Source organism: Numenius arquata, chromosome 4, assembly GCF_964106895.1.
Source record: "Numenius arquata chromosome 4, bNumArq3.hap1.1, whole genome shotgun sequence".
In the NCBI taxonomy this organism is placed as follows: Eukaryota; Metazoa; Chordata; class Aves; order Charadriiformes; family Scolopacidae; genus Numenius; species Numenius arquata.
The window spans coordinates 9,072,047-9,089,243 of NC_133579.1; the positions used below are offsets into that span (position 1 = coordinate 9,072,047).

Sequence of the window (17,197 nt, forward strand, 5' to 3'; positions counted from 1 at the left end):
GAGGCAGGGAAGGTGTTTCTTTGACTACTGAAGTCAGGCACCTCTTTTTTTATTCTTCTCAGTCTTGTTGTGTGTGTGTGTGTCCCCCCCCCTCCCCTCACACACATACACACTCTCTACGCACAACCCTTTTTTTTTGCACCAACATTAACGACAAAAAAAAAAAAAAAAAAAAAAAAAAAGAGAGAAGGAGAGGAGTTTGCTTGATGTTTTAGTGCAATGGACGTAAGATTTTATTCACCACCTCCTCAGCCTGCGGCCGCTCCTGATACGCCTTGTTTGGGACCTTCCCCCTGCCTGGACCCCTACTATTGCAACAAGGTGACTCGTGTTTTGTGTCGTCCGAGGTGTTTTATCTGTGCTGTTGTCGGTCTGTGCTGTTGTCGCGGCGCGTTTTGCATGAGCCGGCGCTGCGCTTTGGCGAGCCGCGCACCAAGTTCACCGGCCAGGCGGGGGAAGAGGGCAGCGGCACTTGCCGGGCTTTGGGGGGGTTTTGGGGGGACCGCGGTGCCGCCCGCCCGCCCGCCGCGGAGAGCTGCCGCCGGGACACGGAGCGGCTTCCCCTGCAGGCACCCCAAATTAAAACCCCGGAGTAGTTTGGGGGCGGGCGGCTGGAGCGGGGTGGGGGACTTGGGGAGGGGGGGGGGTGGGGGGGGTGGGGAAGGCATTTTCCATAACATCTTCCCTTTCGGAGAATACAGCGTGGACAAGGATGTTGATTGCGGAGGACTTGGAATTTCCAGGGCTCCTGTTAAGGAGAAAGATCGCGCCCGCCACAAACCGGCAGAAACTCTTCTGCCCCGCCGCGTACCCTGCAGTTCATGTGTCAAAGCGGTACTTGGCGGTGCCGGGGGGGGCACGTTTGTGTGTGTGTACGTGTCTATGACATGTGTGTTTATATATACATACACACACCTCTCTACATATGCAGAGTAAGGGCGTGTAAGGGTGACAAGTCGGTTCCCAACATTGTCTTGACTTTGCCCCGGCTGTGCAACCGCCTTCCCAATTTCTCAGTAACTTTGATTAAACGGCTGCAAATCGGGTCAGTGCCTGAGGAGAGCTAAGTTTTGGGAAGGAGGAACTGCAGAGGAGGCTCGCTCTAGTCCAGTTCCTGCGTTTGGTTAGGAGAGTTTGGTGCTGCCATCCCGGAGCACTTTGCATTACTTTTGCTGCCGAGGAAGGGGGCTGGGGTTCCTGCATTGTTACTGCCTCTGCGGCCCGAGCCAGCTGGTGCTTTATGCATGAGCTGCACTTTCTCCGCTGTTACGGAATGGGCTTTGCACATGAATAAAACGCTGGCCCTAGGAAATAATCAAGGAAGTGCGAGCTACCCGCAGCACTTCCCCCGCACATCCCCCGCCGGGGGAGGAAAGCTGTGAGCCGGCGCTTTCCCGAAGCGATGCGCTTAAACCTGGGCTGCGCTCAGGGCGTCTGTTTAGAAAACCCGCCCTGGAAGCCTGTGGCGGGGTGTCGCGGGGCTGGCCGCTGGTGCGGAGGGTGGCGGCGGCTCGGCGCGGGGCGCGGTGGCCGGCGGTGCGCGGTGGCGGTGCGCTGCCGCGGAGGGGCAGCCGCGCCGGGCCAGCCGCCCCGGCCCGCCTGGGCCAGCCCGGGTTCCGCGCTCGGGCTATTGTCGCGACGGTCCGTCTCACGTGTGCGAGGGATGCTCAGAGCCCTCTCTTTCATTCCGGGCAGCTGCCTCGATGCAAGAGATAAACGGCGAAATAGCGTGTATCGGTGCTCAGGCGGGGAGGCTGCAGCGGCGGGGTGAAGCCCTCTCAGTTTTCAGGAAAGATTTCCCACATGGTCTCATCTACCAATCACAACAGAAAGGACCAAATTCATCCTGGCTGCATTTCACATATACTCAATGGAGTTCTAGAATTCAGGGATAAGTCTGGCCCTTTGTGGTGGATGCCTAAGGATATTTCAAGCGAGATCCCAGAGGTATGACTGTTAGCCGTGTTTTGAGTAACTGTGTTTTGCAGCATCTGGCAAAGCTGACCTATAGATCGGAAGTTTGTGCCAGGAGTGAACTTTGTGCAGCAGGAAGAGTCCAGCTGCGTAGGAGCCTGTACGTGTGCATTAATTTTTTGTAAGTGCTCTGAGTAATCAGGAGGCTACTGCTACCTTTGATCTGCGCCTTGACGTTATTTTCTCTATTGTCTGTTTTTGTAAATTTTGTAAATTGTAAGCATAAAATGTTGCCAAGTGAGAGGCTTGGGCTAATATTAATGACATAAGTACCAAAGTGTCTGAAGACCCATTTGGCAATGAAACCGGACAAACGTTATTAAACCTATCAGTAATTTAAAGCTTCAAAAAGAAGGTAATGACTTGAATACACATTTCACTCATCATTCTTGAGATAGTGGACCAGATTTAATTTAAAAGTTAAATGCTTTGGAAAATCAGGAATTACTTTAATATATTAAATCATTTTCCAATTAAGTTCCTTAAATCATTTTTGGTGGGTTGCACTGCAAATCGAATAAATTAATTTAGAAAGTCATTTTCAAAATTTCTTTACTAGCTGGTTAAAGCTTCTTTTAAGTCATACCATGTATGAGGGAGCAAACTGTTCTTTTTAAATGCAAATGAGACACTCATTCTGTAGACAAGTTGCAACTCTTCTATTTCACTTTGCCTGAACTGATAATGTGCTTAAAAGTGCACAGTCATAAGACATATGTTTTATGCTTAGAAAAGACTTACCAGGAATGTTTCACTACAAGATACCAAGTATAGGACCAATGTCTTTTGCAGATGTCTTCGCCACTGACCATTGATTATGTTAAATGGACGGAGTAGGTTTGCCAGGCCCCTTGGAGGCGTACATTTACTGAACATTTCATTTTTCACCCCCTTCACTCTCTCTCCCTTCACCCAGCATGATTAACATTGCTGTGAAAACTTATCTGACTTGTTCTAAACATGTCGTCATGTTACAGTATTGCTCTGTCACTCATTTTCGTGCTGTGTGTATTTAGGGAGTCTGAAGGGCAGGAGGCCTGCAGAATTTTGTCTTCAGTAAGTTTGGTTGAGTGTTTGCTCTTGATCTCACCCTAGAAAAGGAGATGGTGGCTGGAATGGGGTGGATCTGCGTTCTGGGTTGGAATGGTGGTCTTGATTTGGTCTTTACCTGCAAAACACATTCAGAACTGGATTTTGTTTCTTGTACAGTTAGTTAAAACTTGCTTTGGGCACTTACTAGTAGATTTGGACCTTGTCTTCCTGCCTGGGTTTTGGTTTTGGGGGGTTTATTGACAAATATGGAAGACTTTGCTGCTTTACATTTTGAGCTGCTGGTAATATAGAGTGTATTCCACAAATACTTAAGACTTTTTAAATTTTGTAATTGCTCTGTTAGCACTATTTTTTTGCCTGATTAGATGATTGTTCGTAGCCTATGAGTGAGTTGCAGGGCACATGCACCGGGGGTATTGACAGGGCATTTTTCTGTAGCCAAAGGAAAATGCAATAATGTAGATTCTAACAGTCTCCTCTTATCTTACAATTTTCAGTTGGCAGGCTTTGTTTCAGAAGACTGCTTAGATCTTTATTTTATAAACCTAAAATAGCATTCTAAGCATCTTAGCCTAATATTTCTCTATCTGCTGTGAAAGCTCATTATACTCTGCATATATTGTTAGGCAGGCTTTTCCTTGTTTCTTCTTGCATTACCCAGGGAGAGAGAAAAGTGAAAGAACAATGCAAACAATGTTGGTTATGACAACTGTGTGAGGTATCTCTTATACAAACAGACAGAATGGACGTTATGCTGCGGTATATAGGTCAGCCTTTGAAATAACATAGTGGAGCTCTTACGCTGGACAGACAGATTTAGAGTTGGGCTTGTACTGTCCGTCTCTTGAAACTTGAATCATAATTGCATTTCAGACATTTACAGGCTAATATGAGTAGTCTGTTCAGTTGAAGTTTATTTTAAGAAACATCGTGTTGCTTAACTGAGTTGAATGTTACAAAAAAAACCCCAAAACTTTGATAAACCCAGTGTCTTAATTTTGTAGAAGAATATGGTCAGGGATTTCAAACTGCTTGAATAAGTCGGATCATAAGTTTAAATGTTTATGTAGAGAGCAATAAATAACATCCTTGTGGCTTTCCGTATTGAAGTGTCACCTCCAAGGGCCACTTCGATCTGTACTGTAAGAAGGATTGGTATATTTTCATACTTGCAACTTTACAGTGTTTTCAGATATCTGCTCACACAAACTGCAGTTCTATAATTATAGTTTGACACAGCTAATGACAGGGATGCTGACCCCTGCCAACAGTAGGGAGAAAATAATGGTCTTTACTGCTCCCAATGGTTACCCTTGCAGAATTATGCACTGGATTCTTCTGTGATTTGCTACCTGGTTCAAAAATACAGGAGCCTACAACTCATCTTTCTTGTATTCACTGGTAGTTGTCAGTGCAGTGGAAAAATACAGCCAGGCAGCGGAGGTAGAATGATAGACTGTAGTTGTTTTTAAAAAGAAGAATACAGAGGAAAAAAGGAGAGAGAGGGAAGCAAAACCCTTCAAAATGAAAACAGCGGCATGACATTGGGTAGAAGTGGATAAGGAGATATAATACAGTGCTTTGTAAGCAGGTAACAATCCCGCTCGTAATCAGAATTCCACGGAGTAAGAGTGCATATTTTTATATACAGTGTTTAAAATAATTTATTGTGTAAGCTTAACCCCACCATAGAGACTACTCTAAGTATAATGTTCCATGGCTGTTTACAAAGTGTACATTATTTCCAGTGGCTTGTTTCTATCCACTCTCAATCTGAAACTCAGAAAAGAATTGTGGAAGGCCAGTGCTGTGAAGGACAGCTCTAAAGCTGAAATGCTGTGTTAGTGTTTTGGCAGAATTTTAGATTATGCTTATCTAATAGATCACCATTTGTTTATTCTGGGCATTTTTTTTCCTTAGACAACTACCTTGTCCTCTACTGCATTAGAATCATACTTGAAATTTGTTGGTGCCTCTTAAAGAAAAGATTAAATAGTTACATTAGTGTTGTTGCTTTTTAAGTGTTTTAGTTAGTTTCAAAAAATACCTCATGGGAAGAAGGGAAATTGACTTTTTTTTCCTGGGTTCCTAGACCTTGGAATGTAGTTTGAGAGTTACAGGCAAGCCTCAAGTGTGCCTCCTTAAATTCCAGCGTTTCAGAAAAGAAGTGGTCCCAATTTTAGTGGAATACAGAAAATTATTTATGTATGCACTTTTGAAAAATCTGTCTCAAAGATGTTCTATAAACCAAAGCATTCACAGTATTTTTTTTTTCTTTCTGCCAAACATCAGTACCCTGAGAGAAATTAGGTTTTATTCTCTTACCAGAGTGACATGTTTCATCTCTAGGGCATTACCCTCAACCAGCCTATCATGAGGTCTTCTGAAAAAAGTGAAAACTGTAAACCATTAAGGATGCTGAATTAGCTAAACACTACAGTGCATGCAGTACCTTTGGTGTTTACATTAAACCAAAGAGCAGCTGGAGCTGCACTGAAGGACTGATGCTGTGCTGATGCTGTGGAGGACTGGGCAGTCCCAGCTTCTGTTGAATTCGGTGCATGTTGGGGATGATTACACTTTACCAGGAAGAACTGAGCACCCTCCTGTCCTCAGATTCTCAGCAAGACTTTCTCTTCTTGCTAACACTGTACAGAAGCATTGGAAAATGGACTCTATTTAAAGCATGACTTCATATTAAGCACAGAAATGTCCTAATCACAGTAGGATTTAGATCAAAATTCTTGGCTACTTAAATCCTGTATTGATGGCAGATATAACAAAGCTTAGACAGTGGAAGTAAAAAGCTTCTTTTGACTGCTCTTTCAGCACGGCTGAAGAGTGACCTGAAAGCACCACTGCTCGTGGTGAGAGGGTAGTCCCTGGATCAATGCAAACCTTGGCTTCTGGAACTGACAGCAGTGGCAATTAGTGGCTGCTTTGTTTATCTTTTTGAAGTGGACACATGCTCTGTGGATGTCTAGCATGGGCTTCATACACTAAAATGCTTATTTTAAATATAGCCTAACCGAATTTAAATGTTTTATTGTTGCACTTGGACTGGATGATCATTGTAGGTCCCTTCCAACAGAAATAGTCTATTCTATTCTATTCTATTCTATTCTATTCTATTCTATTCTATTCTATTCTATTCTTTTAGATACACAAGTAGGTACCGATTTTCTGCCCAATGAGTAATTTCTCATTAAAAACGCCGAGTTATAAACCACTCCAAATCATAGTTTATAGCAGAAGCACCAAATGACTGTTAAATACAGCAGCGCTTCCAAAATACTTTTAGACTTGGAATTCACATCAACCTGAATGAGATTTTCTTGGTCATAATGTTTTTTCCCTACAGCATTCAGTTGGAAAATGGCACACATTGCATTATTCTATGGTTAGGCACAGATTACGTAGCGTTAGCATCATCAACAAGCATCGCCCTTCCACAGCAGCAAGCGCACAGAAGAAAATCTCATCTCCTCTTCCCTTGGAATATCTGCATTTTATGTTCATTGGTTGTGATCAGTTTTAGGTTAGTAAGCCAGAGCACAAATAAAATATTTTGCTCTTGACTTTGATCTTCAAATTTAAAATAGTTTTTCAGCAGAGATCTTGGTGCAACCGACATTTGTAATGTCTGTGGTTTTCTTTTGCTTCTCCTGTTTGCAGTAAGTAGTTTATTTTTAGCATTTGAATTTCATATGGCTCTACTAATATTTATATCATATCTTTCAATTGCACATATGCTAACACTGCTTCTGAACTGTTCATTTAATATTTCTCACTGGGCTGCTATTTGATTTGCTATAGACCCTCGTAGAATGGTTTCCTCCCAAGAAACACACTGCTTTCTAAGTTGCAAAACATAGTTGAATTATGTGAGCATCTGACAAATCCAGGTTAGTGGAAACATCAGAATGTTTTAGCATTTACATTCTTGACTGTTAAACCACTCTCTACCAATCAGAAGTGGCACGGGTGGCTTTTTTTCAAACGTACTGCTGGCTAAGCATGGAAATCGAGCTGGTGTGGTAGTACTTTTGTCTCCTGCTATTGTTGTTGATGATTATATGGTCTTAAAGGTTAAATGGAAGCTACTGTAGCTGGTATGTATTTTTGTTATATTAAGGAAATCTGCAGTGAACTCCAGTTACTTATTCTATATGCAAGAAGAAATCAGAACTCTGAAATCAGAGAGTGATAACCTGTACTTAGGGAAATGGGTCAGTAAGGGAAGTATGAAGTCTGCAATGTGAAGCAAAAGATTTATCCAGACAGTTCTTGCCAGAAGAGTGAGAAGATTATGTATATGTATAAATTCCTAATGTATCAGTGCTACTCTACGAATATGCACATGTATGTTTCTGCTTTATTATATATTGTTCACTTCGAAGAAAGTGAACTCTAAGAATCCATCATTTCTATCCTGTGTTATAAGTAGCTGGCTTCGAAGTCATATTCTAGTCACAGTTGCCAAAAGTGTGTAGGTTTGTGTTCATGCATAAGAGAAAACATTTGTTTCTTACGTGATCGTTGTGTTTGCATCAACCTGAAATAATAATAAATAGTAAAAGGAAAAATTGTGGTGAAAAGGGAAGATAACCTTTCAAAAAAGTATAATTTATCATTTGGCAGACACAGTTATGAACATTAGTCATAGAAACCTGCAGATAGTAGAGGCTTAATATCAAAGCTAATGATTTATTTTATGTTAATGACTTTCTGCTAGGGCATAAAAGACTGCTCATAATGGACTCTCAGTGCTGTGTTCAGTTGCGAAGGCTAATGGGATAATCTTACCCAAAATTAAGCTTTTTGAAGTAAATCATGGCATTATTTTTTCAAGTTAACTCTTGAAAATGCATTGGCAAGCAGACCTAAGAACCCCTTGCAATCTTTATAGGAAAATATAATGCAAGTTTTTTTTTTCTTTATTAGCAGTTTTCTTAATTGTGTTGGGAATGTCTGTTTATGTTTTTTTACAGTTGTGAAGAATAATAATCATGATGTGGAAGTCACTCATGTCAGGGGTTTTGTCACAGTGCAATAAGTTTTTGTGAGGCACAGTTGTTTTTTCAGGGTGAACAAAGGAAAAAAAGAATAATTTTTTTAGTGGCCTAGCTGGTAATTTGCTAAATGGTAGTAAAACTCTTAGTTTTGCATTGAGAAGTTTTTAAAATCATGTTTACAATTAGTTATAACCAACATTATATTTCAATAAGAGATAATTTGCCTACTAAAGTTCACATAATGTGCTAATCATGTCTAGTGGTTAATAAAGGCCTCCTATCTCACTCCCCTGATGGCTATAAAAGGCTATTATGTTCATGGCAGCAGTTCAGGTACAGCTGCTGTGTGTTAATAATGCATCATTGTCCCACTAATAAACACAGCAAAGGTCAGCAACCCTGAGCACCTAAAACACCTATTCTCTTTCCAAAATATTTATTAACACCTTAATGGCGTATCTATTCATTTTGGTTAGGATTATTAGTTAATGACCCTCATGGAATCCCGTGTGTTCACGTTTTGCAACCTACATGCTGTTGTGGGCTGTTGCACTCATCTTTCCTCCTAAACATTTCTTTTTCATCGCAACTATGTGTTGTTCCTTTAAGATTAGCATTCCATGGTAACTTTATGATTAACTTACTTGTTACTTAGTTTGGCAATTTTCATTTTTTTCCTCAGCTAATTTAAGATTGTATTTAGAGGCTGAAATTTCACTAGTTGAGACACTTTATAGAATTTGTGACTATGTGCTACAACCTATGTGATTGTGTAACACGCATTCACTCGTGCACACACAGAGAGCACAGAGAGAGATGTGTGTTTACATGTGTGTATACATGAGCAGTATTTCTCGAGGTTTCGTACGTAATTTTATACTAGTGACTTTTTTTTTTTCCTTTTTAGCATAGATTGCTGTATTCATAAAGGTTTTTTAAAATGCATTCTCTACAGACAAAGAACATATTCACATGGGATTTCCATTTTGCCAGGGAAACATGCAAATCAATAGGCCAGCACTTATCTGCATTAAAATTAGGTATACTGTAATTTATGGACGCAGTGATATTGTATTTGTCTTGCGTAGCCTCAGATATTCTTTAAGGTAGCCTGGCTGTGTGTCCTTAGAGAAGAGCAAAAGTGTTAATTGAACAAAATCTCATTTTCTTATCTTGTAGTATTGCCTTTTGTTTTCTGTTACTCATTTTGAAAACCTGATGTGTTTTGTTTCTGCAGTGTGATTTACAAACAAATGTTCAGAGGGCAGAAAAATACCACTACACTTCCATCAAGAGAAATGAAAAAGCTTAACTAGCTGACGGGTTTCTATTTGGTGTAGCACATAGCTTCAATGACACGTTTGTCATGCTTTAAATATATAATACATACAATAAAATATGTACAGGCACAGTTGTGATATATGTAGTGTCTGGCTCCATCGCTATTGTTTGTAGTCTCTACGGTTGTCATACGTTGTTCTTTGCACATCATACCCTTACAGCAGAATTTGACACAATTTCTAGCTTTCAGTCCTGCACCATTTTCATTGCACAATATACATGAGTTTGACAGGGTGTGTTGAGGACAACTCTGGCAAGCAATTGATATTTTGAAGTGGCAAGCGTTTCAGCAGCTGCCTGCTTGTGAAAAAGGAATGATAAGATATACTGTATTGTTAGTTTCAGGCAAAGCATTAAGGTTTAAGCTCTGTAAAAATGTACACATTATTCGTCAGTGGTGAAGCAAGCCTTTTATGTTTTTTAGAGCTTAGCTCTCTGGCTGATGTGAACTAGAATGACATTGGTTTAATGGTCAGTAAATGAATAGGAGTACTTTGAATTTGAACTGCTGCCAATTTTGCACCGACAAAGAGACTGACAAAAGAAAGATTTTATGTGAAAGCAAAGCACAAGCAACGTTTGGGGAGGTGGGGAGAGGGGTAGAGGAACCCAACAGAAATATTCTCCAACGCAGCCTTGTAAGGATACTAAAATTGTTAAACCACATCCGTTTTACATGGCTCATCGGCCACGAACCTAAGCTGTTTCATCTAATGTTCTTTAAAACCTGTTGTATACACATAGTCTTTTAGAATATATTCATATGGAATTTACAGTGTGTTTTTCTAAATACCACACTGTGCCCTGAAGGCCTGTTGGCAGAACATCAGAGTTGTCCACTGCTGGAGTTCCCAAGTCTCTCTCTATCTGGTAGTGGGAAATTGTAGTTTAATCAGTTATGGCACTTTCAGTGTGTAACATTCATTAGTAAGGCAATTTGTCATGACTGTTAATAGTCAGGATGCATCTGCTCTCTCTTCAGTTACGGAGCATGATAAGCAAGAGGGCAAATATTTCAATATCTAGTAATATTAGCATGTTTGAAAACTGTAGTTCAAGGTTAGTGCTCAAAACACAAACAGCAGATTAATAACGACCTATTTATTTTTACGGGTTTTACCTTTACAGATTTGATTTTAAAGTACCCTAATGCTCTTACGAGCTGTGCATTATCTAACTGGGTATTAAAGAGCAAATGTTAGCATCTTCCGCATTTATCAAAGACTTTTCATCTATTGTCATAAACTCAAAGTTACGATGTTTTGAAAGAGTTGCAACTACTTATAATTGAGCCACATCATTTTCCAGTGTGTCAGTAATAAATTGTTCACAGCATCACTTTTGGCAGCAGCAGGCCTTTTACAGTGTTAGTTTTGTGGCTGGGCAGTTTATAATATTATAAAAGATATTCGGTGCCTACCAAACAGACAACATGCAGTTAGAAAAATGTTCTCTTCTAGCTAAAAACTGACTTGTAATCGTTGTTCGTTGTTCTAAATATGGAAGGTTAAATTGTTTCCTACAGCCAAGAAAGGTTAGAGGGTTTTTTTCACATATATCTGATAACCCTCATGTATTACATAATATGATAGCTTCACACACAATAGCTTTGTGACACATTTTAATTTTTAATGAAAAGCCCCCCAAATTTTAACATAATGATTTCTTTAGAAACTGAGCTCAATCTTGGTAAAATCCGTTCTTGCTAGTAACAAAAGCTGTTACTGTTTAAGTTCCTGTTCAGCAGTTAGTTGGTACGCTTCACTGGATGTTGTCAAAAAGGCTTTTCTCTTGATTGACAACCCCGTAGGAATGTGAATGGAGATTTTAATTGCATATCATGTGTGCATATCAGAGTGAGTGGATTCACTGACTCTGCTTAGCTCCATATCTCTACAGGTCAGCCATGCCAAAACACTTTTTTTTTTTTTTTTTTTTTTTTTTTTAATAAGCAATGATATATTTTGCAAAGAGAGAGAAAAAGGGCATGCAAGTGAAGGATGGACTGTAAAGCAAAAGATTCCAGTGAATTTCCAAAGAAAAATGTGCGCAATAAGTTTTCAGAATGTTTTAACACAATTAAGAGGTATTTTGATGATGTAAATTCATTTCTAGCCTAAGGTGGCCAAAGACTGCTAGAATCTATTTTGCTTCTGGCATTTGCTAGCAGAAGTGTGTTTATCTTTTTACTTATTTTTTTTTCCAAGAGTACTTTGAACCAAATCAGTCAAAGAAAAAGTAAAGCCAGTGGAAAAATTTACTGAGGGAGGCTGCCCTTGCGTCTTGCACCTTTATAGAAGACATGGGGAAATGGTGGGGGTTTGTTGGTATGTGTGGGAGATGGTGGGCTTTCTCATTTATACTGGATTTGATCCCTACTTTTTGGGCAGCTCTTTAGGGGGAGATTTACCTAGGTAAGGACTGGCAGAGACCTCAGTTTTGAGTGTGATAAAAAAAAATGAGGTTTGATATGAACTGTAATGCAACTTAAATATTTTTTTTTCTTAATAACAGTAAATGATACATCATTGCAAAATGACACTGATAAATAGACCTCAACATTTTCTATAGCCAAGAACATTGCGGGTGAAAATGACAAAGCCAAAGATTCGTTATTATGAATAGTAATTAGATTTTGATGTCCCAAATTAGATTCCAGGTTTCATTTTACATCAGAAACCACAACATTGACTGTATTATTTTTAAAGCTCATAAAGCATCGGCAACTGAAAGCACAGCTACAACACAGGGGTGGGGAACTTTTAGCTGAGTTAGTGTTTTGTGCCTGTACAGGGACATTGAAGTCTAAAGGGGGATGACAGTTGTATTTTTCCAGGAGGACCCCTGGGAAGGAATTGTTACTTAGTCAAAAAGTTTCTTCCCTGATTTGTCAGTGCTCTGGGATGAAAAGCAAATTGACTGCCTTTCGCGCTCTTACCCTTTGTGCAGGGCCAGCTCGCGCTTTTGGGTTATATTTGTGTAAGGGGTGGGAGTGGAGGATGCCAACCACTTGTTGAATCTTAGGGTTGCAACACCAAAGCACATCACCTTGTGCGGTTTAACTCTGGTACGGAGCCTATTAACTCCTGTGTTGGACTAACATGTATCTCGCCCAGTTATGTCTTGAATGTCAGTTAACCCTTAGGAGTGCTTAAAAACTATGAATACCTTAAGAAGAAAACCAACTAGACTTTGCTTTATTTCTGATGAAGCAACCCCCTTCTGACTTAATATATGACAACAATGGATGGTTGGGTCTATTAGGAGCTGACACTTCCAGGAATTCCCAGGATTACTGAGTAGAAAACAGAGGGAAATGGGAAATGGCAAAGATAGTAATCTGAACATACAATGGCCTCTGTAAATGCGCATTCAAGTCCTATGGACAAATGCATCAATAAGGAGATGTAGCTTTCTGGATACCTAAAGGTGCTTGTGTTTAGCTTTGTCTGAGCTCACACCTGTGCAAGTTTCAGACCTTTAGCACTTTCACTTCTGATAAAGCTTTCTTTTAGGAGAGAATTTCTAAAATTATTCCTGGTTTTGGGAGCTTTCCATCATAGCTACGAGGTCCACGAGGCTCCCAGAGCTAGGAAAAGTTGTAGACTTTGGAAGTTTAAAGCTTTAAGAAATAAAGAATTTTAATTTTTTTTTTTCGTTATCAAGGAAAGAAAATATTTAGATTGTACAACTTTGTAAAGCTTGTAACTAAGGTTTTGATAAAAATGAGAGCAGACCCTGAAGCTGTAATTTTGAATTAACACCGGGGCCATTTTTGTAAATCACGGTAGTAGCTCTTGTAATAATGTTGAGAAGATTATAACATTGCTGTCATGAGGACTTAATTTGTTCAGTACTTTGTTAGGTTATGAAGTCAAACACTTTAAAGCTGGGAATGCCAGATTTAAGGATATCTTGATTTTGCCCTTTAGTATGTTATCATTGGCAGGAATTGATGGAATGAAACAGCGGCTGTGGAATAAGTGATTATGCCATTGCAATTTCATCATTAGTGCAGTTACAAATGGCACCAGAGTTAGGCTTTCAGGCAGCCTTAAATCTGGCGTTTTCCACATTTTGGCCTCTTGACTTTGTAACCCAAATAATACTCTTTCAAAAATATCGTTTTTGTGTGTATGTGCTACTGATACATTGGATTGTATCCATGACATTCATTGCTATCGTCTATCAAGAGTGTTTGAGTCTGTTCAACACTGCTGTATAGCTTTTTCTGCTACAGAGTTAACTCTTGTTAGCAGCAGGGAGAGCTTTGTCACGGTGAGTGAGGGGAGGACCGAGTCTTGCTGTGGTTAGGAAAATCTTGAGCTCTCTCTTACCAGTCCTTTCCTTGTGTGGATACTTTGACACAGGCTGTCATGAGACGTGCTTAAGTTCTAAAGAATTGAGATTCAACAAGAGAATACTTGTGTTATTATTTTGTAACAATGCCCACATTTTGGGCTGAGGAACTCAAGTGTAAGTTAAGACTTTAGTAATTTCAACAGTTTACCTCTCAACAAAAGGCATTTTTCTATGTCATTATCTTTTATTCTGCTGAATTTGAAAGATGTGGTACAAATAATGGAGCTGGTTGAGTTTCCTTGTTAAAAATACCGCTTGACCTCCAAATACAGGTATTGTGACCAAAATTACAGTAATATGTACTATAGTTAAACCTGCACTTTTGAAATAAGAGAAACCCTATTGTATGTATCTTTATTATCATATATAGATACGATGCTTATAGAAATAAAGTAGCATCTCTTAAATGTATGCTTATATTAAACTCTCTAAATTTTTATAAATTATTTTAGTTCTAGTAAAACCAGAGGATTAAGGACACAAATCCTTAGGGTTTGTTCTATAATACTTTTCTTTGGAGCTACAAGGGAGTCCCTGTATATAATAATGAAAGCTCAGAGAAAAAAATATTTTTGAAATGGAAAAATATATTATTCAGCTGAATACATTGCCCTTTTAAGAGTGCTCCAGTTCCAGAGGACTTTCTCAATCAGAACATTACAGTGGAAATACTAATGCAGCATTCTCTAACTTCACCTTTGGTTTTATTCACCATTTTCAGAAATGCAAAATATAAATGTTAATATTCACTGCACAACAAAATAGGTAAAGTTCTGAATGGAGAAGTTTTTGGTTGGAGGAGAAGACTGCAGACTTTCTAGGAACAAGTTAATTACAACGGAGACAGCCCTTAACCTGCTGCTTCCTGCATGGTTGCCTGGGTTTCTAGCAGTGTTGGAAGCTCTTTACTTAAATTAAAGGTGTAAGCATATTCTGAAGCAATGGGGCACAGTGATGTACCAGACCTGGAAGTTAATTTTCTGCCATTCACTTATCAGAATCTTCCCTTACTACTGAGCTTGCAATGGACCCGTACAAAGCTGAAAATAACAGTATGGGAATGCATATTTCCCTATTTATTGGGAGTTAAATATAGAATATGTCATAATCATCAACTCTTGTTATTTTGGGTAAGGATGAAACATGGGGTGAGGGAACATGGGCTTTCCATCCACTCTCGTAGCTGAGTGGTGTTCAGTCACGTGTGGGAGAGGAGAGCAGGGAAAGGAGGCACCGTGTGTTTAACAAACTCATCTAAGGAAAAGAGCTGGGACTTTGGTCTTTCCACGCTGGTTTGGGCATGTGCTTGCATTTTACCATAGCTGAACATTAGTCTCCTGTCGGCCAGGAGACTCCTTTCTCCCTTTATGTTTTAAGTATTCCCCCCATACAGATGCTGAGCTTTAAAAAGACAGATAAATTGCAACCTTACTCAGAGTACCTGTCGCCTGGTGATTAGGAATTTGTACTAGAACAGAAGAAAACATGAAGATATCCTGCAGAAAATAGATTTTTCTGACTGGTCTTGGCCAAAGCTGGGCACCATTTCCATCAGTGTGGACACCTAAGCGATCTCCAAGGAAAAGCTTACCAGCATGCTAGGTGAGAAGGGACACCACTGGAGGGTCCTGAAGTTCCTGTAATGTCAGTGGAGAAGGAAAGGGGGCATGGAGTGTGCCCAGGCAGGCTAACTTTCACCCCCAGGTCTTTGGGGTGATTCAGAAATCTCTGGTTCAAAGACCTAGTGTGACTACATGCCTTTTTTAAGGAAAACAGCCAAACTGAGATTTACGTGACAGCAGACCTATTAGGATTAGGACTGATAAACTGGAGTAGTGATGTTAAAAGTTCCCCGAATATGCATTTACAGAAGTCTTCATGGTGCATTATGTTGCTCTTTCTGTGGACTTGCATGACTCCAGGCAACATTTGCTGGCTCATGGAACAAATTCCCCGAGCTGCAGGAGCTTCTCTGAGAAGTGCGTTCTGTCTTCAGTCCATGTAATGTCATGTTAGCTATTCAATTGCTTCCTTCATCTGCAACTTTCCTCGCTCACGTTCCGTAGAAGTCCTGACATCCTGCAATGGACGTTGCCTCTTCAGCAGCTGATTTACTGTCTCCTGCCAGGGAGTGTCTTGTAAGAAGGTAGAGTCCAAAAATATGAGGAAATCCATTTGTGACCATTACATTGATGAGGTCACATAAGAGAAATGGGGGAAAGTAGTCTCTTCAAAAACAGAATCTGGTGAGAGAAAGAGCAGTCTCCAGCAACAGAGGGAGAGGTCCTTCAACGCAAACTTCATTGTGGAGGAGGTCGAGAGAAACACTACGAGATGCTATGCCACCTCATGTCCCATACCCCACCCCCTCTCCCTCCCTCTGTCTCTGATAAAATCACTCTTCTCCACATCCCAATTTGTTATCTCTTAACTTGGATGAGAACCTTGTTCTTCCTCAACAACAGGTCTTATTTCAGCCATTATCTGGTGATTCAACAGCTTATGCCTGTAGATCTTAAAAAGAAAAAAAAGACTCTACAAGTTTGGAGTACAAGGAGCGGACTGCTCAGTTTTGTGAGTTCTTTTTCCTTTAGGGCCACTCCACAGTACTCTGTAAAGAGAATTTATTTGGTTTTTGTTTTTTCTCCTTCTTTGCTGCCTTTACAAAATGGTGCTGTTGACAGCATAGCTGAGAAGCTGGCAAATGAATTCTGCTGCACAGAAATAGTTAAAAAATATTACCTTAAGATTATTAACCACACCAGTGCTGTGCTGAAGTAATGAAAGGACTTGCATATACCCATAAAAGTGGGGAAGAGAAAGGTCAGAATTAGAGCTGGAATTTCATACTTAGTTTGAAATTTCTAGTTATGGCAGCATATTTTGTACATAGGTTTATTACTCTTTGGCAAGCCCTACTGTGTCTAAACACTTTTGGGTGGGCTAAGGATGAAGTTTCAGTTTAACTCTGAGTTTTCTTGCTTTGTGGTTTTAAACTTCAGATTATAATAACATTTCATGAGCAGCATCAATTTTTATGGTACAGTTCATTTGTAGAAGATGCTATTTTTACATAGTCCTAGTGCTAATAGAAGTCTGTTGCGTTAGGTGAACTTCATTATGTTTTTCCTGACAAAGAAATGTATCATCTAGGATACAGAACTGTGACAAGCTGTTTGTGAAAGAATTCAACAGATCTTGTATTTTCTTACCATTTTTTCCCATTATCCTGAAAAGGAATGCAGCCATGAGCAAAGCTTTACACTCTCGGTGCTTTAGTATATGGGCCGAAATACACTCCTGAATATCTTATGACATTCTACATACACCGCTTGTACAGGACTGGCAATGTCTGTCACCAGTCCTTCCTTAACACAGTCTCCTGTTCTTAGTATCTTGTGTTTAGACTCAGTACAGCACAAGTAGAAAGTCTTTTCAGTTTTGAATTTTTA

At 39.9% G+C, this 17,197-nt stretch overlaps 1 protein-coding gene across 1 annotated transcript in view; it reads left to right on the forward strand.

Annotated features, from left to right (window-relative positions):
• Nucleotides 1-219: 219 nt before the first annotated feature.
• Nucleotides 220-17,197, forward strand: part of TOX (thymocyte selection associated high mobility group box) — a 222,663-nt gene continuing 205,685 nt past the window's right edge. Inside the window, exon 1 of the mRNA XM_074146713.1 lies at nucleotides 220-321. Within this exon, the coding sequence (XP_074002814.1) occupies nucleotides 220-321 (102 nt within the window). The remainder of the gene's footprint in view (nucleotides 322-17,197) is intronic.